Source organism: Lutjanus erythropterus, chromosome 18 (assembly GCF_056507025.1).
Source record: "Lutjanus erythropterus isolate fLutEry1 chromosome 18, fLutEry1.hap2, whole genome shotgun sequence".
In the NCBI taxonomy this organism is placed as follows: domain Eukaryota; kingdom Metazoa; phylum Chordata; class Actinopteri; order Lutjaniformes; family Lutjanidae; genus Lutjanus; species Lutjanus erythropterus.
Window position 1 is genome coordinate 35,064,583 of NC_139334.1, and position 23,714 is coordinate 35,088,296.

Below are 23,714 nucleotides of genomic sequence, written 5' to 3' on the forward strand. Positions count from 1 at the left end.
CAGCTCACACAAAGCTATCTAGATGGATAAATACCACTACAAGAGGAAAAATGTTGGGGGTTTTTTAAGGGTGAGATGTCTTTTTAAATAAAATCTCTGAATAACTCTTCCATCCCTGACACATTCTCACCTGCAAATCTTAGGAACCATGCTGACTTCACAGTGCTGTATTTCTTGCAGACCAGTTGAACCATGTTGCATCATATTGTATAAGTGGTTATGTTATTGCTTTCAACCCCTGTCCTGCCTGCCCAACCCTGGGTCATCTTCCTGACCCAGGAAAGCACATTATATGCTGTCCACACTGACAATGAACTCAGATTCAAACACATTTTTCAGTGTGCAGTTTGCTGTATTTGAAATAAAACCTCGTCTTTCTGTCTGTCCAGGCATCACCACGGTGCTCACCATGTCCACCATCATCACTGGAGTCAACGCGTCCATGCCCCGGGTGTCCTACATCAAGGCGGTTGACATTTACCTTTGGGTCAGCTTCGTTTTTGTCTTCTTGTCCGTGTTGGAGTACGCCGCCGTCAACTACCTGTCCACCGTCCAGGACCGGCGGGAGCGCAAGATGAGAGAGAGGGCACGATCCCAGGTTTGTTTGTTTTTTTTGTTTTTTTACTCTCTGCTGTTTGAAAAACTCCACACTGGCATGAAATATTAATAAAAAGAGCCAGACCAGTTGCTCTAGCTGTTCACAGAATTCACAGCAGCTCCAGCTACTCTGCTGATTTTCTGCAATTTTGCTTACAAGAGCTTCTGTCAGGCTGTCAGGATGCAGACAGGAAAACACAAGAGCAGCAGTGGAAAGAGAACAAAGGGTGTTTGTGTTCAACAGTAAAATACATGGTTTTTGGAAAGTTGGTAAAGTTCTTGTCCCTGAAAGATGTTTTGAAACAGTTAGCCTGTTGAACTAGAAAAAGTGGGTGTGTGATGAATAAAGGAACTCGCCACATACAGTAAAACTCTATGAATACAAACAAGTACAACAGCAATAGGACAAAAAGAAAAAGGGAAAAAAGCCAAATCTTGAGACAATTCATTCAGTCTCCCTGTGGTGTTCTGTCAGGGCCCCAGAAATCACAGTGGGTCCTCTGAGGTCCTCAAAATCAGATTTGCACATGTCAACTAAAATCACAGTTTTAGGGTTCCTTCACTTTTTCCAAAGTCAAACATATATTATATTATTGATATTATTTCAGCTCTTCGTGGCATTAAATCAGATGTTGTTGATGATGTTGTTGTGTTGTATTCAACCAAAATTCTACAGATAGGTGAAAAATTAACTCCTGTTAAAGGTCCAGATTTTGTGGATTTTCCTTGACTGATACTTGAAAATGCTAACAATTGATTAATTGGATAATTATCAATAATAATTAATACAATAAAAAAAAAACAAGCTAAATGAAAAAAGTGTTTTATCTCTTTTTTTTCTTATTTTAAGTTTTCTTATCCATGAATGGCTTTGCCAGACAAAACAGTGTCAGATGAGGCGCAATTAATGCCATTTCAACTATTGATTCATTATCAGTAAATACATGTTTAATCGATTAAGTCCTTTTTTTTAAAAAAAACAACATTTTATTTATAAGGATTTTCCATTTAACACACAAGACATTGACATATGTTGTCATCTCAAGTTGCAATTATGTGCAAAGAATAAAGGATAAACTGACAGCAACCAAAGCAAGGAAATCACATTAAAGGAAGAAGAAAACCAACAAACAAAAAGAAAAAACAACAACAAACAAACAAAAAAGTATAACACAAATAAACCTACGGAAAAGCAAAACAGAGCTAGTGCATCATAGAACATTTAGGCCTAGATCAGGCAGTCCAGAGTTCATTGTTCCAAGCCAGGTAAACTGTTCACACAGTCTAATAATGGGTCCCAGGTTTCATAGAACTTATTAGTCGGGCCCTTAAGTTTGCATCTCATTTTCTCCAGCTTGATGTACTGCATAACATCTTTGATCCACTGACTGTGTGATGGTGGTGTAACATCCTCCATTTAAACAAGATTAAACATCTAGCCAGGCAATAACCTTCTGCAGGTACACAGGGAAACTAAAATCACATGGAGCCAAGAGTACACCATAAATACCAATACTAGGAGAGGACATAATATTACAGCTGTATGCCTTTGAAATAGTGTCAAAAAAGGATGACCAGAAAGATGCCAGTTTTGGGCAAGACCAAAGCATGTGATAGACTGTTGCTAATCAACTAAATTCTTATGATTAACCATTGACTTCCTGTTCAATCTGACTCAGCAAATATCTGACTTATTCTATTTCTAATTAATTCTATCAGAAAAGTAATGCAGTTATAGTTTCAAGCTGTTTCAGGAACTTTTCAAACCTTGAAAACACTACATTAAAATTCAAAAGTGTTTTCAAGGATTTCCAGCACCCATACCAGCCCTGCAATTTATACAAAAGTCTGTCTACAAAATGATTAAAAATAAAAATATTTCCATGTCCTCAATTAAAAGTAGTAGATTATTTTGTAGGCTGGTTAGTAGGACGCAACTCTGTGACCCCTCAGCTCTGTGATCATGAATCATTATTGTTCTCTTCTTAAGGAATAAAGGTTGGGAACCACTGATTTAGGAGTAGTGATGCAAAATAGATCATTCTGTTATGGTGGAAAGTTAAATGGCCACCATGGCTGCCATGAGGCATTTTTTCTATGGTTACATGAATGAAAATGTTCAACAAGTGTATCAAGTTTCATGCTTTTATGAAAAAGTATGGAAACATTCATACTCCTGTCTGGAAGGCTGACTGAAACTTCTGTTTCCTTTGATTTGAGGTACAGTGAAGATTTTTCACCACAGCGGGTGTAGTTTGTAGAAATGTCATCTTGGGCTCAAATTGAAATGTATAAACTTGTGAAGTTTTCTATATACAGGTGAGGTATTTATATTCACCAGTGTGCTGAAAAACAATCATTCTTGATGAGAATTTGTCAGAGGGGCAGAATCTTTTTTTTGTCTGTTTAGGGATGTTGTGGGTTATACTTGAAAATATAATGGTTCCAGAATCTTATTCTGCTACTTTCTCGTTTGTTTCAGGACACCTCCTGCCAAATTTCATCCTTGTATGACTATTTATGCAATTATAGTACCTTAATATTTGCATTTACATCATTTTGCTAGAAACACATCCCAAAAAATGGGTTTTTGGGACGGCCTCTATTTGGGGGTGCTTGGTATGAACCTGTGACGGCTCGGTGTATAAGCTAACAGAAAATAATAGTGAAAAAAGGTAGCAGAAAACATCCTGAGAGGTGGACCTGGCTCCCGGCTTAATCTGAGTTAGTCACAAACTATTGGTCTCAGGGGCCTCAAAACCAATTTTTTGGAACATGGTTCTGGTGAAATGATGTAAATGCAAATCTGAAAGTAGTGCAATTAAAAAGTCCCAGAATCCTATTTTGACGCTTTGTTTCAGGATACTCCGTCCTTGTACAGCCATTTATTCAAGTACAGTACCTTGATATTTGCATTCACATCATTTCAATAGAACCGTGTCCCAAAAAATTGGTTTTTGGGCCCCTGAGACCAAATGGCCCCAAGTTAGTGGAATCTATTTCACTTTAATTTCCTGTCAGCTTATACCTTGGGCCATGACAGGTTCATACTGAGCTCCCCACCTCACAGAAAAAAAAAAACCTCCTTGAAGGATATGTTTCTGGTGAACTGATCTAAATTTTCACTGCTACTAATATTACTAATTATTTTCATCATCGATTATTTTCTCGATTAATTGATCATTAGTGGTTTGATCTGTTTCGGTCTGTGAAATGTCAGAAAATGGTGAAAAATGTTGATCATCGTTTTCCAAAGCCCAAGTTGAATCAAATTTTAAAAAAATCAAAACAATTAATCAATTATCAAAATCATTGGCGATAAATTTAATAATTGAATAATTGTTGCAGCTCTAATGTAAATTCAAATATTAAGGTACAGCAATTTCATAAATAGTGCTACAAGTATGAAATTTGGCAGGGGATATCCTGAAACAAATTAAAATGTAGGATAATAAGATTCTGGGGCTTGATGCCATTTTCAAAAATAAACCACAACATCCCCAAAAAACTCCTCATCAAAAATGAAACTTTAAAAGTTTCTAAGCCTTAATATAAGCCCAACATGGCCTCCCTATCTTCAAAATTACTTCTGCTGTTATGGGAAATACAGCTCGAGATCTGTGTTGGGTCGGGCCTTTTTAGTCATTGCCAGTCCCAGTTCCCTGCATGTACTGTCACTAAAAACTCCTCCTGTTTGGTACATAGAGGGAAGCTTGTTAAGAAAAATGTCAGGTTGTAATCAGGTTCAGGCTAAGAAATGCTAATAATAGTCGGGTTCAGGCCGGTTTCAGACAGAATTTTGTCGGCATCAGGCCTCAACGGGCTCAACTTTTCAGGCACAATTAAAGTGGGAACTTTCTTGTGAAATACGTTCTTTCTTTCACCCCCTCAGCTCTCTACCATTAAAGATCAGATCATTAAAATATATAGCATGAAATACTGGACTGTTTCACCACGTCAGGCCTCTAAATGTCTTTAAAATGAGACAGCTATAAGACAGAAACATCACTGTCCACAACCTATGGCCACAGTAAGACCATGACCATTCATTAGAGGATACAAGAAGACCTTGCTTTATAATTTAAGGGGTTACAGAAAAGGTCAGTCTAGTATATATGTTCATTCAGTTTGACAAGCATCGCATAGAGTTTCTTCCTTCATAACTTTACAAACGTTTAGACTTTGAACTTGAAAAGATTCAGACTGGTGCAGAGTTTTCAAGTCCCCACAGCATTCAGCAGCCAGTGACTCAACTCTAAAAGATAATTTGGTCTGAAAAATTAATAAAGTGGAGATCCTGAACAAATACACCAAACCACCGATGCAATTTTGCCAGTGGACACAAGTGGCCATTAAATCGGCCCAATGCATCAAGGTAAAATATTGACTTAATAATAATAAATGAAACAAACAAAACCTCACTTCAGGGTCACACTAGGACTGAAAACAGCAAACTTACTTTGCGTACCCCAGACTCATTAAAACATTCTGCTTGATTTTTTTTTGCCAAATATAATGTTTAAATGTCAGATCTGTGTGAGCGCAGCAGTTCAGTTCTGCACATGAGAGGAGGTCTGCCACGGTCAACAAATCAACGTCTGCCGCTGTCTGCACGCTCGCTGATCCACTGCTGGAGGTCTGTTCTTCAGGGGATGAAAAGACTCATCACATTTACAGCAAGCTAAACGCTCTGACATGGTTTGTCTGTGTTTATCAGTCATTTGACTCGATCAAATAACTCAAAAAAAAAAAAACACACACATGGTGAGAAGCCGTGAATTATTAGTGAGCAGCAAAACTCGGATTCTCTGTTCGGTTTAAACATCAATACAGTATTTTGTGATGTATGAGTTAATAAAACCAAAGTAACGCAGAACTTGTAACCAGTTTTAAAACACAAGGCTGTTGATATTCTATATTTTCAAACTCAAACTCAAACACCCACTGCAGGTTATTTTGACTGTCCTGCTGCACAGAATACTCACCACAATGCTGCATTTGTTCTCAGATTGAAACTATTTGTGAAATTTCTTTAAAGATTTTCATCTTCACAGACATATCAGAGAAGTCAGAAAGTATGTAGAGACAGACCAACACATTGTATGAGATTTTCTGACAATAAGAGAAGTAAAGAATTACATGGGAGCTTATCTTTTAATAAGGTTGAATGTGTGAAGTCATTCTCACAGTCCTTTCAAGGCTGAAATGACTCACATTATTTGAGTGTTAGACAAAACATATTTGATATTTTTCTGTTTTTCTGTACCCATCACACATCACATCATTACAGATATTTTACCTCTCCCTGTTTTTCCCCTCCCTTTTTCCCCAGCAACACACAACATGCCTCACAACATGGTAGTTTAAGATTAAAAATAAATAAATAAATAAATAAATGCAATTCACCTGTGTTTGCAATGGAAGGACCCTGTTCTGGATTGTATACTCTTTTGCATTTGCAGCCGCAAACGTAGCAACACCAAGCTAGTTCAGGCAGTCGACTGAAGCTGCAATCACACGTGACACGCCTCACTCTCTGCAGTACATACCAAACACACCCTTCCAACATGGTGGTCTATATAAACCACTAAAACTCTGCATCTCTCCCTCTGCCTTCGCTGCCCTGCATCAGTGTGACTGCCTGTTCATTCAAAATAATAAATGTAGTTGATGATCAGCTCAATAGTTAACCAACTGATCAGTCGTTGCAGCTCTAGTCGTTCCTGTGCTTTATAGGCCAGACCGCTGGTTCTCAGTCTTGGGGACCCCCAGTGATTTCTCCAGACCCCAGGTTGTGTACGCGCTGAGCTCCTCAAAATCAGATTTGCACATGTTAACTAAAATCACAGTTTTAGGGTTCGTGCACCTTTTCCAAAATGAAAATGCTCCTTTAAAGCATATTCAAGCTTTTCCAGCTGTGGTAAATGACATATTTATATACAAAATGATTATTTCACCTCTTCATGACATTAAATCAGATGGTGCTGTGCTTTTAGAAAACCAAAATTATGTTTTGTGATAGAAATTTTAATGTCAGTACATGTCACCTGTCTGTTAGTAGACTTGGCTTCCTAATGGTGTTACACATTTTGTCCATTTTCCTCAATTGAAAATACCAACAATTGATAAATTGATGACTCATGACTAATTAATAAGCTATAAAACACTTTTTTCATTTTTTAATTTAGGTGATATTAACAGGCTCTCATATTTCCCTTTCATTAGTTAAACACATTGTAAATGCTTTATAAAAGGTGTCCTGTGGATATAAATATTAAATTTGCAGGATTTCTTCCACAGACTGTATTTATTTAATATTCTGTGAGCCACCTGTGGGTTGTGACTCAGTCTCTGGGAATAACTGTTATACAGGGAACGGTTTAGTGCTGTTCTGAACGAAAAGTGCCTTTAGATAACTTCTGTTATGATTTGGCACTATATTAATAAAATATAGCTGAGTTGAAGTCTGTCGTTTCCCACTAACAGATGTGATTGAGCTCCATCAAAAACAGCAGTAAAAGGCACATGAACGAAACGGTTCATCCTCTGGAGAGCACAAAGTCAACTTCATGCCAGTCTTCCCAATAGTTTTCTCAGTTTTGATCATTTCATCAGTTACTCCAATCTCACACGTACCTTTAAGTGTCTCTACCATCGAGCTTCACCCATTTTTAATACATGTAGAACAAGACTAAAGTAAACTGCAACTAACACCTGAAGGAAACTGTAGAATTAGACATAGAATAAGACTTCCTTTGTACAAACTGCTGTCTAAATCACAGGTACAACCCTCTGGAAGTCTCTACCTGCCACTTTAAAGCAGATTCAGGATTTTAAAATATTTTCTGTAATAGCCAGACCCTGTCTGAACTGTAATCAGGACACCAACTAGACAGGCTATTACCTGTCTATATATCTAATTTCTTTTCCTTTTGTGTTCTTGTTTGTTTATATCTGTTTGTGTGTTGTCATGGTTGGTTCTTGCTCCTGTTCCTGATCATCACTTCATGCTGCAAGATGTAATTTTAACAACTGATTGGACAATCAATTCCCATCAGGGGACTGGTAAACACGTTGTGATGTCATGAGAGGTTGTGTCATAGAGGGGAGATACATCTCCCGATGGCTGCATGGGATCCATTAAGGGACTACACAACCTGTAGGGGCAGTCAAATTTTAAAAAAACATTGTAAATTTACATATAAAGCCTGTCATCATTCATTCAGTGATCTATTATTACCTGCTGTCAGGTGTACTGGTTGTATATCTGCACATGCAGGTTTATGAAGTCTGTCCAGGCGAACATTCTCACTTATTCTGTCCTCCGTGATGAAAACTTCCCCTGACCCTCTCCTCTCGCTGCAGTCGTCGATCAGCCCTTATGTGGCGAGTTGTTTTTATTTTTCCCTGAAGTCATTTTCATATCAAGACGTTTCCTCTTTACTTCAGTGACAGTCCAACCCTCAGCTGACACGGCGTTGACAGCACTTGCTTTTCCCATTTCTTTGCTTCAGCAGCTCTTTTAATTCCACTGTTGTTAAAATGACAGATTTGTTTTATAGTTCTGGATGCGTAAAGTTCTTCTTTTTTCTCTTTGATGCCATTATATATGTGGAATTACTGGGGCGTTAATTATGCTAATTCACAAGTCTCATGCACATGCACTCAGATACACACAGGTGGTGGTGATAGTTTAGTTTATTTGCAAAGGACAAGCATGGAAAACAAACTAAATTAGGTATTTCATGTGTGCAAGTGGACAATGTCACCTGATGCACTACAGCAATAGCTCCCATTGCAGACCTACAGTAGGAACCCTGATAATGGATCACAAGATCATTATACTTCTGCAACACAAAATTATCTTAATATTACGTCTTTTGTCTTGTCTTCAGCCTCCTAAAAATTATTAATTCCTCTCTGGTTGACAGGTTACAATCCATAGACATACATAAACAGTGACAATGGTTTTAAGAGGTCTCAAGTTCAAAAGTTTGGGAACACTGCAGTACAGGAAAGGTCAGAGGTGTTAACAGTAATATTGGGATGTGACCTCTGGGCACATGAATATTCTTGGAGGTTTCATGGAAGTTCAGTTATTAGTGCTTGAGATGTCTTGTCTTTAGATGAAAGCATTAGTCAAGAGCAAACGTTGAAAGCCAGGTCACCAGTTAAAGTGGACACATTTCACTCCTGTCTCATCAGATACAGCAGCTTGGTCAGTGGCTCCATGTCTCAGACTGTGTTCCTGTAGGTACCCCTCAGGTGTGAGCGTTGCATGTGCAGGGATCCACAGTCAAAGTTAGAAATGCCAGCCTTGACAACTCAAAAATAGCGAAGATTTGAGCAAATCTGAGCTCAAGAGACTTCATGTCGTGCATTCTGGTGACTTTTAAAGAATGAAAAATAAGCACGCCGCAGCATTCATTTTACTTCTAGTTCTCAGGAAAAAATATGGAACAATTCGTCCCTCTTGCATGAACTTGCGTAAATCCCTAATAAATCTCTAAAACTCTGTGTTCTTTCATTCACTTATTTTTTGCACCTGCCTCTAAAAGAAAATTGACTTGGCAGATTTTTTTTAATGGTGTGGTGAAGCTGTGCTGTTGTCTGGGTGGAAACAATAGACTTTCAGAATTGTATGAGGCTTATTCATGTTAGACAATGTCAGAAACAGGTTGTGATAATGTGAAGGAAACATAAGGTGAGAAAACTTGGCAGAATTCAGGAGAAGTACAATAGAACTGTGAGCCTGACCTGTGATTAAACACGTGTGTTCTCATTTAGTGCAACTCTTATGCTTCTGTAGATGTTGAGATGTGCTGTTTCCTCAGCAACTATGAACTGATGCCTTACTGCTATCAAAACCTGATACTTACCTAAAACAACACTTTTATGTGCAGCGAGTCCACTGATTTCATTGTCACTGTCTCTCACTGCACCAAACTTCTCCCAGTTGTCCAACTTTGCTGCACTGTAAAACTGAAAAAAGTTGAGAAAGCTCAAACTTTTGAGGCAGTGTGCTGCAATAGGTTTTTGACTTTTAAGCCCAAATCAAATTCTTACGTTCTGAGAAAGTTTTACCAACTAGTGACCTTTTGTTGAGATAATTTGCTTTTCTTCTTTAGATGAACTTGAAGCTTTGAATTTTAGAAACTTAAAACATTGTATGGCACTAAAAGAAAAAAAAGACAATTCAGGTTCACAGCTCACTGTGACCAATTTTTGAATTTGATTTTTGAGTTTTTTGGAGTTTGAGTTGGGCTCAAAACTCAAAAGTCTATCGCAGTGTGTTGCCTTTATTTCTAAGTCATCTCAACGATTTTTTTTTACAGTGTGCCAGTGATGTCTGGTCTGGAACTTGGTAGCCTACATCACTGTCAGATCAGACAGCGATATTCCATGATTTGACTGAATGTGGGACTTTCACAATAAAAAACATTCTAGTAGCTGATTAGGCTTGATATAATAGCAGATTTAAATGTCAAAAATACTGCACAATCATTCTCATGTCTGTTATTACCATGGATTAGTCAGCTGTCTACCACTGATGGGTTCTGATGACTTATTTTAACATTTCAAGCACAAGTAGCCTGATGATCTCCATAAACTTTGGTTTATTCCTTTAAAATTCCAGATGTAATAATGATTATCTTGTATATTTCTTCCCTGCTAGTCACTGCCCTGCACCTGCGGGATCTCCCAGACGCGAACCATGACCATGCTGGATGGCACCTACAGTGAGGCCGACACCAACAGCCTGGCCGGCTACACTGAGGAGCCCATGGTGCCGGAGGAGGAGCAGGAGGAGCTGCACGAGGTTCCAGAGAAACCTGAGCACATGGTGGTCCATCTGTCGGTCAGCAGCGAGTCCACCACCACCAAGAAGAAGAAGAGCCTGCGCGCCCTCAACATCATCCAGAACACGCACGCTATTGACAAATACTCCCGGATGATTTTCCCTGGTTCGTACATCTTCTTCAACCTTATCTACTGGTCCGTCTACTGCTGAGAGACACTCCTGAGGAGGACGCTCGCTCTGTCAGGACTGAGGCCAGACAGATGACACACAGACGGTATAAATGCTGCATCACAGAGGGACGCTTCTGGAATAACTCTGAGAGGGCTGTAAGTAGCCTGCTGTATGTCTGGACCATCAGGTTTAAGGCCTTGGATAGTAACAGAGCCTGAGAAGAGGAGCTGTCATGAGAAGTTCAGCATTGAGACTTTGTGATTGATCAGAACAATCCTTTATGATTTTTTCCCCCCTCATGCAGCAATTTGAATGTTCATTAACTCTCTAAACTAAAACAAAGAAAATAGTCTGGTGTTTTTAAATTACTGATGCGAATTGTCTTTTTCAGCTTCATCAACTGTCAACTTCTGTTACAAAGCTCATTAGTGCTGTTGTTAATGAGATGAACAGCAGTTTGGTGGGAAGAGATGTACATTTTTGTATCTGACTCTCAACATTGATGGATAGGGATGAGTCTGGTGCTTGTGTTCATGCTGTGAGCTATTCAGATGACAAGGCGATGTATTTATATTCATTTGTAATGATTGTCAAGCTGAGAAAAAACACAATTAGAAAGTTTTACAGCTCATTATCTATCAGTCATGACAACTTCTTCTCTAATATGTCAAGATAACAAACTTTGACCATATTTTTAAGCCTGTTATCTCAAAAAAAAAAAAAAAAAAAGATTAAAAACTTAAGGAACCAACAGGAGCATACAACCATGTTAGCAACTTACTAACATGCTCCTGTTAACATGCTGATGGTGTTTAACAGGTGCTTAGCATGTAAACCATTGTTAGTGCAGCTGAGACTGATGGGAATATCTGATCATAAACCAGAGTTACAGAAGTACATTTAAATACATAATACTATCAAAATACTACAAAATTTCAAATGAAAATGCATAAAATTTATATTTAAAATGCATTTTCCAGGAGGCAAGATTGTAAGCAGAGTTAAAATGAAGTGCAGATCAGGAAGAGAATATTTTGAGCAGCCGTGTTGAAAATGAAGTGGACAACAGTGAACAGAGCACAGGTAAAAGTGGCTACAGGAAGTGCCAGTGAAGTGTCCACAGCATCTGCAAGCACTGCATGGTGCAAAACACAAATGTGGTACTTGGAGAGCTCAGTGTTTTTTGAGGTGGCATGTGGTGTAAAAATGTTTGAGAAGCACTAGACTGGGAGGATTCAGGAAAGGTAGGATGAGGGTCGTGTTCAGTAAGATCCATGAGAGTTGAGGAGATAGATGGAAGGGGGTTGACTGCCAGAAGATGAACAGGAGGTCGGGTTTGTGTACGGTGGGGTGGTCAAGGAGAGGAATGAAGGGGGTTCAATTGTTTGAGGTGACTTGTGGGGTGGCTGAAGTGTCTAGGAACCCAGGGGGTTGAAACTCAGGGTGGGGGCACATTTCCCTAACACGTATCTTTGATAATGGGAGGAAACTGGAGCACCTGGCAGAACCAACACAAGCATGGGGGGAAGACATAAGGTGGCTGGGGTTCAAACCCAGGACCCTGTCCATGAGACGTAACAGCACCGATCACTGAGCTGCCGTGCTGAAAGAGAAGAGAGGAAAAGAATGAGGTTGGGTACCAAAGTTTGTGGTAATCCATCTAATAGTTTTGGAGACATTTCACTGAACCAAAACAACCTGTTGGTGGCACTAGATGAAAAAGTCAGGGGACCAACAAAGTCATTAAGGTTCATTATCTGAAGACTTTGAATGGCTGTGCCACATTTCATGGTAACTGTCATTTCATTCAAAACCATAAGTGTCAACTTCATGACGGTGCTAGAGGCAGATCAAGACAAAGGTCACTCAAGTCAGCAGGAAATTGTGACTATCCATCTATTATTTGCCAAGAGATGTCAGTCTGTACCAAAGTTCTGTCCTTCAGTTGTCCCTAGAGCCCCACTGTTAGCATGGATAAAAAACTATGTTCTTCTGTGTATTTTAGTCTGAGGATAATAGGCTTCCATAATTCATGGTCTGTCGGAGTGGATTTTCTCTCCGAGTCCTTCCTCTCAGGCATGCCATACATTTCCATCCAAATGTGGCACAGATTTTAACTCAGTTTCCATAAAATTGGTAAAAGAAAATGCAAATCATTGCACATTCCATCCACATCAACATAAACAGTCAGCTGTCATTAAACCATTACAATAGAAAGTGGCTCAACAAGATGACAAATATAAGTAAAAGAGCGCTGGTCAAATCTTAAACGTGCAATATGTAACAATTTTAGCTTAATAAACTCAAAAATTAACTGAAACTATCAACATATTGTGAAGATGCAACAGTTTTGACATTATATCAAAGATGTGCATGTATTGCATTTCAGAGATGTCTGCTAAAGTTAGCATACAAACAGCTAGCCCAGCCCACCTTGTCTTGAAATACCACTTTTAACTCAGACAGCTGTACTGAATTACAGTGATGTCCAGTCTGTCCTGTCCAGACTGAACCTCCTGCTGGGTGCCCACAACCCCAGGCCTTAAAATCTTGTACTGGCGGTCCAAAGCTCCTGAAACAGCAGTGTGAACACTTCCCTGGTGTCCTGGACTGCTATTTGTAAGGCTAACTAATGAGATTACTAGCTAACAGCGAGTTCTGTCGTGATCAGCTGCCCCCTAACCCTTTAAATGAGGTTCCATTCATGAATTTGGGGAAGTCACACGTTTCATGTAGGTATAATTTCTATAATTTACTTAATATATATATATTTGTCTTTTTCCATCGCACTTTGTGTTTGTGTTTTTACTGACACATCAACATTTCCAGCTCAACCAATGTAATATTTTGACTTTTTTTTTTTTCTTCAGATTCTCAGCATTTTCCACTCAGGTTTCTTCTTGCACAGACAGGAAATAAACAGGCCGATGGATGCCCACTTAGAGAGGCACTGAAACAATTCATTTAAGGATTGAATAATCAAATTTTGATAGCAGAAAAAACAGACTGACATCTAAAGATACAGACATCTTAGGATAACTTTCTTCAGCACGATAACAACACTCAGTGTCTTGAGAAAATTTGCTCATTCAGTACAGATCTTGAGATAACAGGCCTAAAAACTGTTAGCAGCCAATCTTGACTTATGTGGTACAGAACATGCAAATGTATGTTTCACTGATCAGGTACTGCTTTTAATATTGTAATACTGTTCTAAGACTACTTTGGCTTTTTGAGAAACTGGCTTGGGTATTAGGTTTAGCATTGTGCAGAGATATGTACCAGGTATAAGAGATGACCGTGGTGATACTTGCGTTATAATACCTGAAAGGTCTGTTGGCTAGTGAGACATTTTCTTCAGGTCAGTGTAGTCAAACTGAACAGAAGCTAGTTTAAAAAAAACAAAAAAAAAACATTAATGTTCAGTTCCTCTCTATTCAGTATGATTTCAGAGGGATTATTTCTCTCGTCTTTGAAATAAAAGTTTAGTGTAAATTTGGAACGCTGGAATCAGTTTCTTGCTCATGTTGCACCCATCAGGCAAAACATTGAGTTTCCTTCAACGTCTTTGGAAATGAATATGCTGGTGATGTGTTTATTGCACTTCTCATCGTGTGCAACACATACGTACCCACTTGAAGTTGCTGTTTTTATTCCCTTTGATCATACATAGTTACTCCTGTGTGCACAAATCTCCACTTGACTTCAAGAGCTACTTCAAAAGCTCTCCAAAGCTTCTAAATATATTCTGGTAATAGACTGAAGCTTTAATTGTAACTATTTTTGACACATTAATAAAAAGGCAAACTTACCTTGAGAGCACTATGACCTAACGTGACTGATGCAAAGTCTTACTAAGAGTGTTTGCGTATGACTTAATGGCAAGATTTATTAAAGTGAATATAAGTGGTACTGAACGCTGTTCCACAGAATACCAAACTGTGGTTGTTCTTCTTTTGTGAATACATACTGGTGTGTGCATTCAAAAGGAACCAGTGTCCCTGTCCACCTCATTGTTAGCTTGTGTTCCACTAGCTTTCACTGCTAATCCATGATTTGTTGAAAAGCTGAAACACATAAATGAAGATGACTGTCTGCTCCTGTACTAACTGGTAACATTTGAGTTGCTCATCATTTTAACAAAGATAAAAGATGACTTATTTTGCAAACATTTAAAACTAATGGGAAATGTTAATGCTAGCAAACTATTTGTCCAAAATATTGTAATCATCATTTCTGTCAGAAAATAGGTTGCACAGGTTTTACTAAACAGTACAGTAATAGATATGCAATTATGCAATATCAATCTGTTTGCACTCCCAACTTGTCAAATACAACAGCTTGGTCAGCCTCAAACTATGATGCTGTAGCAGTTAGCGCCATGTCTGGAGGCGCCTCTTTAGCATCATATGCCTACTAGTCAGCTGACATAGTATAAAGAGTGAGAAAGTCTGCATGACTGGTCAAACAAACACATAACTTGATGTTATGTGATGTGATGTAATGTTACTTTCATCCATGAGACGGGGGTTCATATCATGTAAAACTTTTTTTGTTTTTTATTTAAGTAAGATACACAAGTTATGTAATGTATGCAAGCTAGTAATATACATAAGTTACATCATGTATGCAAGCTGCAAGACATAACTCAATGTGATGTGATGTTCCATTACTTTCACTCAGGAGACCAGGGTTTATGACCATGGGTTTATTTTTAACTTAATGCCATGTACATAACTTCTATTTACTGCTGTGAGTTACGTGATGTAACTTGCATAAATTATATTACATATATTACTTTATGAATGTCAACTTGCGTAACTAACTTACTTATTATAACCCAAACTGATCTTTTCCCAAACCTCACCTCAACCTCAAGTTTTTTTAAGGTAAAACCTAAGTAGTTTTTGTGCCTTTATTTTGAAATTACACATTGCATATTTGTTATTGCTAACTTATGCTAACCATGGAGCCCTGCATGTGCAAAACTGAGTCTAGAGGGGTACCTACAGCGTCACGGTTTGGTGACTGACCAAGCTGCTGCATTTTTTGAGTTGGGAGTGTGAACATGTTGGTAATAACATGGACTAAAAGCCCCAGCATCATTTTTCAGCAAAAACTGGCCCTAAGAAGATACATTATTTAGAAAAAGTCAGTGGAACAGAAACTAGCTTCAAATAGAAGCACGGCTTTGGCCAAAGGTGCAAAACACAAGATTTCAGAAAACTAATAAACAAAACTGAAAAGAGTTGCGGTTCAGAAAGCATGACAAGAGAAAACACATTTCAGGCTTTAAACTCAGACGAAGACACAAAATTTGGTACAAGACAGCATTTCAGAAAACACAAAACTTCTGAAAACACTGTAGAAAACATTTCTTAGAGGTGATTTGCTGTCATTTTTCCATCAGATGTTGACAGTCTGTGAAGACAAGAGGTAGGATTTAGGACAAGGTGTGTTATTTACTGTCTGGAACGCACCTCGTCTCCCAAAACTCAGCATACTATCAGATATCTTGATGAGATATGGACTAGTTTGGGCACATTTTGTAGCAGAGTGATGACATTTGAGGATCGCAAAGGGGAGGACAAGGACAGGCGAAAGTGTATCCAGAATGTTGTATATATTTAAAGTTTTATTCACTGCCATACTTGATTGTTTCTTTAGTTATTCCCTTTGGTGATGTACTGCCATTAATACTGAGATAACTTACAGGAGCCTGTTTGATGAATCACACAACATGACAACAAAGTCAAACAGCATTAAGGATGAAAAAGATTGCAGCTACCTGCCTCTTGTGGTTTCTCAAGTGTCATGTTTTCTGAAATGTTGTTGTGTCAAGAATAATGTGTGTTTAATTTATTTCTATCCATCAATTTTCTATGAGCAGGGTAAAAAAAATGGGCCCGTGGATTCAACCATCGCCGTGTTTGTTTAGCACTGAGCCGCTGTAGAGCTCCGACTGTGTCAACATGTTTCTGACATTTTGTTTTGCACCTCAGGGCCGCATTCACCAAAGTGAAATGTGACAAAATATCAGTTAAAGCCAGGGCTGTAACTAATACGTGCATCTTCATATTTTCATGAGCTGGTGCAGATTGTGAAATTATTCCTGTAAATTATAAAGTGGCATACATTTCTGGAGTCATACATGTGATAAGTAAAAAAAAATAATAATAATAACTTCAAGCTGAGATCATGAACACAGTTCTTTTTGCCCCCCAAACCCTTTGAAAAAAAATACTGTGAAGAATACTGGTCATGTTGAAGAATCTGTTGTAACAATGAAAAGTATTTATAAGCTTTTAAAAAAAATCTATTGATTTTGTATGTTAGTGTAGCCATTTATAGATCAAATAACTGCAGTATGTCTAATCTATACAAATACAGCCATTTGACTGGTTTTATCATGACAGAATCAGAGGAAAATTGATTGACAAATTGGTAAAGTACACGAGTCAACTGATAATTTGACAGCATTTGACTGATCATATTTGATGTCCACAGTAAAGCTTTATTCACGAGCTCTGTCACAGTATGCAAATATATGAACCTTTTCTGGAAGCTGTTCCTGTTTCATTAAACATGAAGCCTGTATAGTTGAAATGTTCTGTAGGCCGATCACTGTAAGCATTCATGAGTTGCTACTGACATTAAAGAATGTTATGATGTATTTATCAGGAGATATTAAATGTAAATATGATGAACTAAAGGATGTCTTTGATTGAGAAACATTTGAAATTATATTTATAAACCAAATATTGGGATGCTACATGGGAAAAGTGGATACATCACAAAAAAGTTTGGGTGAAACTTTATTTTAAGGAGTGTCCATAAGACTGACATGACACTGTCATAACCATGACACGACGCCTGTCATGAACATGAGGGAGTCTTTGAGAATGTTTGTGACTGTTGTGTATCACTGCAGTTGAGGACTAGAAAAGCATTTGACAGTGTAACAACACTTTGACACTTAAGTTAAAAGCCCAAGTTTTATCACAGTAGTTGAGGTAAAGTAACATTCATTACAATGATCTCATGACAGCTAATGTCAAAACCAACCACATATGTTGATTTAATGTAATATTAACATCACACTAAGTAGTTTTGTTAATTTTGATAATTACAGCATTTTAAGACTAGGTGACATTGTCTTTGTTAACGTCAATTTGTCATAAGAAAGACACTGACAGGGTGTGTTATCTTGGTTAATGTGAAGTTGCCATAACAAAGATTTTCTTGTCTTGGTAAATGACAAGTTGTCATAAGAAAGACATAGCTGTTTTGGTTAATGTTGTAACGTGTGAGATTTGGACCCAAGTGCAGCACACTCAACAACAGGGATCGTTGGTAATGACCTTTATTATAACACAGGCAAAACAGGAGCTTGAGTGGATGAAGAAGCTCAGGTAACAGTTCATTCTTTGGGCTTGAAGCTCACACACAGTCTCTGAAGTTCTGGACTGAACCAGGCTGAACCAGGGAACGGGACCATGAGTGGGGATGTGAGCCCACAGACCAACACAGTACAGTTCGTTGGGGGGGGGGGTGACAGTACCTGAGAGGGGCAGGCTGGGGACGTGGTCGATGAAGCAGGGGGTCCAGAACCAGGCAAACAGGCGGATGAAGCAGAGGCACTGACAAGGGATGAGCAGAAGGGACACCAGGACTAAGTGGAGAAGTCGGCACCAGGTGAGCAGACAGGACAAGCAGACAAGCCAATGAGGGACGAGCAGCAGGGAAGTCGGGACCAGGTGAGCAGACAGTAGGTAAGTGACGGCCAGGCAGAGAATCAGGGTTCCAGCGGTGAGGTGAGTTGATTCTCTCCTCAGGACAACACAGATGAAGAAACATGAAAACTCACACCGTGATGACAGACAGACACACCAAGCAGCCACAGGGACAGGCAGACAAAAACCAGGAACGCTGAGACAGATCTCAACGTCAGGGACAGAAGGCTGTGGTGAATATCTGGAAATCAGGCAAGGCAGGTGAGTCAGAGGGTGCTTTCCTCCTCCACTCGCTTCCTTTACTCAGGTCTTAGCTCCACCCAGCGAGGAAATGAAAGGGATGCGAGGACGGAGGAGACCAAACTCCAAAATGAAAAATCTTCGTTCCACAGCGTCAGTCCGAAGCGACGTCAGTTACTGATGACGTGTTGCACAGCTGTATTAGCTGTCAAAGGGACTGCAGCTGGATGCCCATAGAAGACTTTACTTATGAACAATTTCTAAAAACTCAGTCGTCTTTAATTTTGTAATTTGTTTTAAATATGTGGATCATTTCAACTTTCTTTTAAATCATCTAATATATGCATGGGTATGTGTTGACAATCACTCAAAAAAAAAAGAAAAGTTAAAGTCACCTTTATATCCTAAAGTGCCAGACATGTCACACACAGACTGACGGTGCATGATATTACATTTCATCATGTAACTGTGAGAATAAACTGCGTAATTAAAATGATTTCATTGTGTTCAGGATAAAGAGGAGTGTGTCATTTATACGGCACGCCCCTTAATTGATAAAAGACTTCTCTCTCCTCGCTCCTTGTCTCCTCCAGGTGCATTTAAGCAGTTGGAAAATCCTTCATCATGGCGGAGGGGAAACAACTTCCGGGTCGACAAAGGAGAGAGGAGACGAGGAGGCAAAATCCAACGTAATTAAAAGCAGCCAGAGACAGGCAGGGAAGGGGATGGGGAAAACAAGCCGAGAATAAGGGCTGGAGAGTCTTACAGGGAAATGCTGAAGAACAATATGGCAGGGAGTGAATGTGCTGGAGAGGTTTATATACTGAGCTGCAGCTGAGCTTGCAGGTGAGTGGAGTTGGGCTAATGAGGTGGGAGTGGCTGGCAGGTAGAGTGGAAAATGACAGACAGACAGACAGGAGAGGGACAGGAGAGACAGGAGAGACACTGGGAGAACAGAGAACTGAGCAAGAGAAACTGTCCCTGCAGAACTGTGACAAATGTCAAGTTGCCAAAACAAAGACATAGTTGTTTTAGTTAATGTCACGTTGTAGTAAGAATGACATTGACAGATTATGTTGTCTTGGTTAATGTCAAGTTGTCTTAAGAAAGACACTGTTGTTTTGATTAATGTCGAGTTGTCATAACGACATCTTAACCGATGTAAACATCACATTACAGATGACATAACTGACCAAATGACACTTAATGAAAATCTTAATTCACATTCATAAGGTCTCCTATCATAGCTATGACTGTATCAAGTCAGTGTTATGAAGACCCCTTCAAATAAAGTGTTACCATAGTTTGTTTACTCCTGCAAAATTGGAGATGTTTTGCTGAAGGGTTCTGACAAATTGTATTTTCGAGGCTGATGTGGAGAATGCATTTCAAATTGAGCTTTTTCAGGTTTGCTCATCACACTGCCAGGCTGCTGACAGAGGAGGTCAGCATTCATAACAGACCTCAGAGTCCTGCATGTTCCGTCTCACTAAAGGAGGGATTAGAGATTCAGCTGAACCAAACTTACACACATACAAGCTAATGGAGATAAACACAATATGAATCCTGTTGTATTAATATCACATGCCAACAAGAGACTATGTGAATGTGTCCACAGTGGAAAAAATAGTGATTTATTGCTTAGTTGCTTACAAGCTAATGTTGCTGTGCCTGCTGGATGTGTCAACATGCAACTTGTTAGCCATATGAAGGTCTGATTAACTCAGCTTGTTGAGGACAAAACAAAGATGGTAACAGTAGGAAGTAATTTATAGGTCAAAATAAGATGTCTGATGTCAGCACTCAGTGGTGAAGTGCTATGAAGATGTAGCTGCTAACCTCATGACTTATTCACATGACATGCTTGAGCAGCATGTGTTGGCAACATCGCTGAACTGCTGTGGCTCACACACGCTGTGGAGTCCACACAGGCTGCTTTCCTGCTGCGAGACAGCTGCTGAAAGTCTGATCTTTCTACGTGGACTTTGCAGAAGAGTTTGAGGTGAAGAAAAGAGCCGTTTTCTGAACACAATCAGTGATTTTTTCCCCCTAGTTTTCATGTCTGTGACATACCACACAGATGAAGACAATGAAACTGTATAGAGAGTTGTCCTGTTGCTGATATAATGTCGATATAAATGTCAACGACCATTTTTTTAATGTGTGTTTCTGCAGAGAACCGCACACGTCATGCAGAAAAAAAAAACAGATGAGCCTCCGAATCTCTAGAAGAAGAGTGGCTGTGGCTGCACCTGACACACACATGAGCAGCACTGCACACATGGGCAGTAATAAAAATCAACAGGTACGTAACATGCACATACTGCTCAAGCATAAGTACAATCAAACCAAACAAAAGCTGATCAGCTGTTAAAACTGTCAGTTCATGTGTCATGCGTTCATGTGTGCAGCGTTCATTTCATTTCATTCATTTCAAGTGAACTTAACATGTTTCTTTGATCTCTGATGACACATCATGGATATTTTATAAATTATAACAATAAATATGTTACAGATTCCTCCTTTAAACACATATTTTTTTAAACGTATGCATGGGATTGTTCACCACTTTGTAAATTATAAACTGTTCAAAAGCCAATGAGACACAACAATCCCACTGTGGGATGAAAGCTGATAAAGTGTGATGTTACTGTACAGTAGGACACAGCAGAACTTCTGGCAGTGTCCTAAATGTGGAACTGCAGAAACACACAAACAGGTGCTCATGAATATGTATTACCTGGATGCACATGCCTTGGAAACAGAACTGCTTTTGGCAGAGCTGAATGCAAAAAGGAGAAGCTGTTCTTTTTCTGGCTTAGTTAGTAGCAGCAGTCATCACAGCTACTCTACATGCTGGGATCCAGTCACAGTTTGAATCTTTCAAGGATGTATTCACAGGTGATTTAGAGTGTGTCACTGATTGAATCTCATGAATCTTTCATAGAGACAAGGCTTCAAGTGGACGTTTTGGCCAGGTGTTAACATCAAGGCTGAACAACTGCTGCAGGTACCCCAGAACCCTCAAGGTGCCTCAAGGCTTGGTTCAGTATGTGCCAATTAGTATGGGGTAATTTCAATAATTGCAACAGTTGTTAATATTCATATTAATTCTCAAATGAATTACAATATGAAATGAAAGAATAGGGAATTTAACACCTGCATTATTACCAAAGCTTGAGGCCCCACTTTGTAGAAGAGCCCTGAGTTAAAAATGTCATGTCAGGCCTTTACTGGTTACCATTTAAAGTAAGAGCACATTAATCAGTATTCATTAATGTACTGATAAGCATTTACTAACAGTTAACTAACAGTTAAAACAATAGTTCACCCAAAAATGAAATTTAATTCATTATCTACTCTCCCCTGTGCTGATGTGAGGATGGAAGATCTCCAGTTCACAAAACACCACCAGAGCTTCAGCGGAAAACAGTGTTGCAGCCAAATCCAGTACAATTACTGGAATTACTGGAAAAACAGTGACCAGTTTTAAAATGTGAAAAAAGAACAGTATATGGTTGAAAATTATATATGCCTGGTGGGGATCATGTGATCACTTCTGCCTGATCAGAGGACCTGCATCTAATCCCAAACAATATTGCACTGATCAACCTTATGTATTTATTTATTTATTTATTTTGGTGCACATTCATGGCTGTATGCTGAAGGACCTCTGTGGTTCAGAATTTTGAAAACATGACTTTTTATGACTGTTATGCCTGTATGTTTTTATGGCTGGAGGCTTTATGTTTTCAGGTCATCCCATTCTTGACGTGAACATGATATCTCAAGAACGCCTTGAGGAAATGTCTTAAAACTTGGCACAAATGACCACTGGGACTCATAGATTTTGGTGCTCAAAGGTCAAAGTTCACAGTGACCCCGCTAAATACGTTTTTGCCCATACATGTAACTCAAGAATTCATACGCTAATTATGACAAAATTCCACAAATATCGAACAGGATAAAATGAGGAGGTCATGACATTTTATATCCAAAAGCTCAAACTTCACTGTGACATCATAATGTTCAGCTCAGATCAGTCCTCTGTCCTCTCCTGTGGAAATAGTCTCTAAGTGAAGACTACCTGGAAGTTATGCACAGGAATCACACATGTATCGTGAGAACTTCCATTTTGCCAAAAATATACTTCATACCTTTTATTAAATTCCTTCCAAGTTACAGGTCAGTATAGTGGTCAGTTCCATATCTTCACTACAGACATTATATGAGTGTGGACAGACATGGATGTAAACTGTAACTTGACTGGCTGATGGAGACAAACAACTGTGAGACAGTAATTCTATTTTATACGACCATTAACAGCTGACCTCTCACTCTTCTTAACCGACCACTAGGGGTCGCAAGTGATCAACAACTGCTTCAGATTGAACTCTTGTTTCAGCTCAGGACAACGTATGTGGAGGTCATGATCCAGCACAGCAGTGTGACCGATGCATGACCAGCACCACAAAGGCAGGGTGTTAGAATCTGCTTTCACTTCAGGATAACTTTGGTGACAAAGCTGTGTAGCTAACTGAAGCCTCTGAAGCCTGAATCACCGTCACACACAGTCTCAAACATGAATCTGAATAATCCCAGATTTAGAGGCTGCTGACGTATCATCCTGCAGTGCTTTTTCAAATTTTCCATACAGTTTAATACATGTTATGATCTGACTTGAGCATGTCTGTGTCCTGTTTTATGCTGACTATATGCTCCATGTTAAAGTCATGGTTAATTTAACCAGCAGTTTCAGATGAGTGATGACAGTATCCCGGGGCTGGTGGATGCTCTAAAGCACTTTAATTCCAATCTCTCCAACTGTTGGAACCTCCAGTGTCAGACAAACAGCCAATCAACTCTGTAATATGAAATGATGCTGTATTGGGACTGGGAGCTCTCTGGCTTTCCCACATAAAATACACACTGCATTGTGAGAGTGTGACTGCAGATGTAACCAGTGGACCATTCTGCATTGTGTTAGGAGGAAGAGACCCAGATCATGAATATCTTTGGAGGCAATCGCCGTTCATTTCTGACAGTAAGAGGTAAATAACTAAATCCTCTGTTAACTGCGACCATATAGCTCCAGCACCTCTCGCCATGTTGTATTCAATATGGTACAATAAAACACAGGGAAACAAACCTGACAGCAAGAGGTAAATCAC

At 39.1% G+C, this 23,714-nt stretch overlaps 1 protein-coding gene across 1 annotated transcript in view; it reads left to right on the forward strand.

The window, feature by feature from the left end:
• Positions 1-11,343, forward strand: part of gabrr2a (gamma-aminobutyric acid type A receptor subunit rho2a) — a 90,823-nt gene extending 79,480 nt beyond the window's left edge. The window contains exons 8-9 of the mRNA XM_084742331.1: positions 390-598; positions 10,274-11,343. Coding sequence (XP_084598457.1) covers positions 390-598; positions 10,274-10,609 — 545 coding nt within the window. The 3' untranslated portion in view covers positions 10,610-11,343. The remainder of the gene's footprint in view (positions 1-389; positions 599-10,273) is intronic.
• The last annotated feature ends 12,371 nt before the right edge of the window (positions 11,344-23,714 follow it).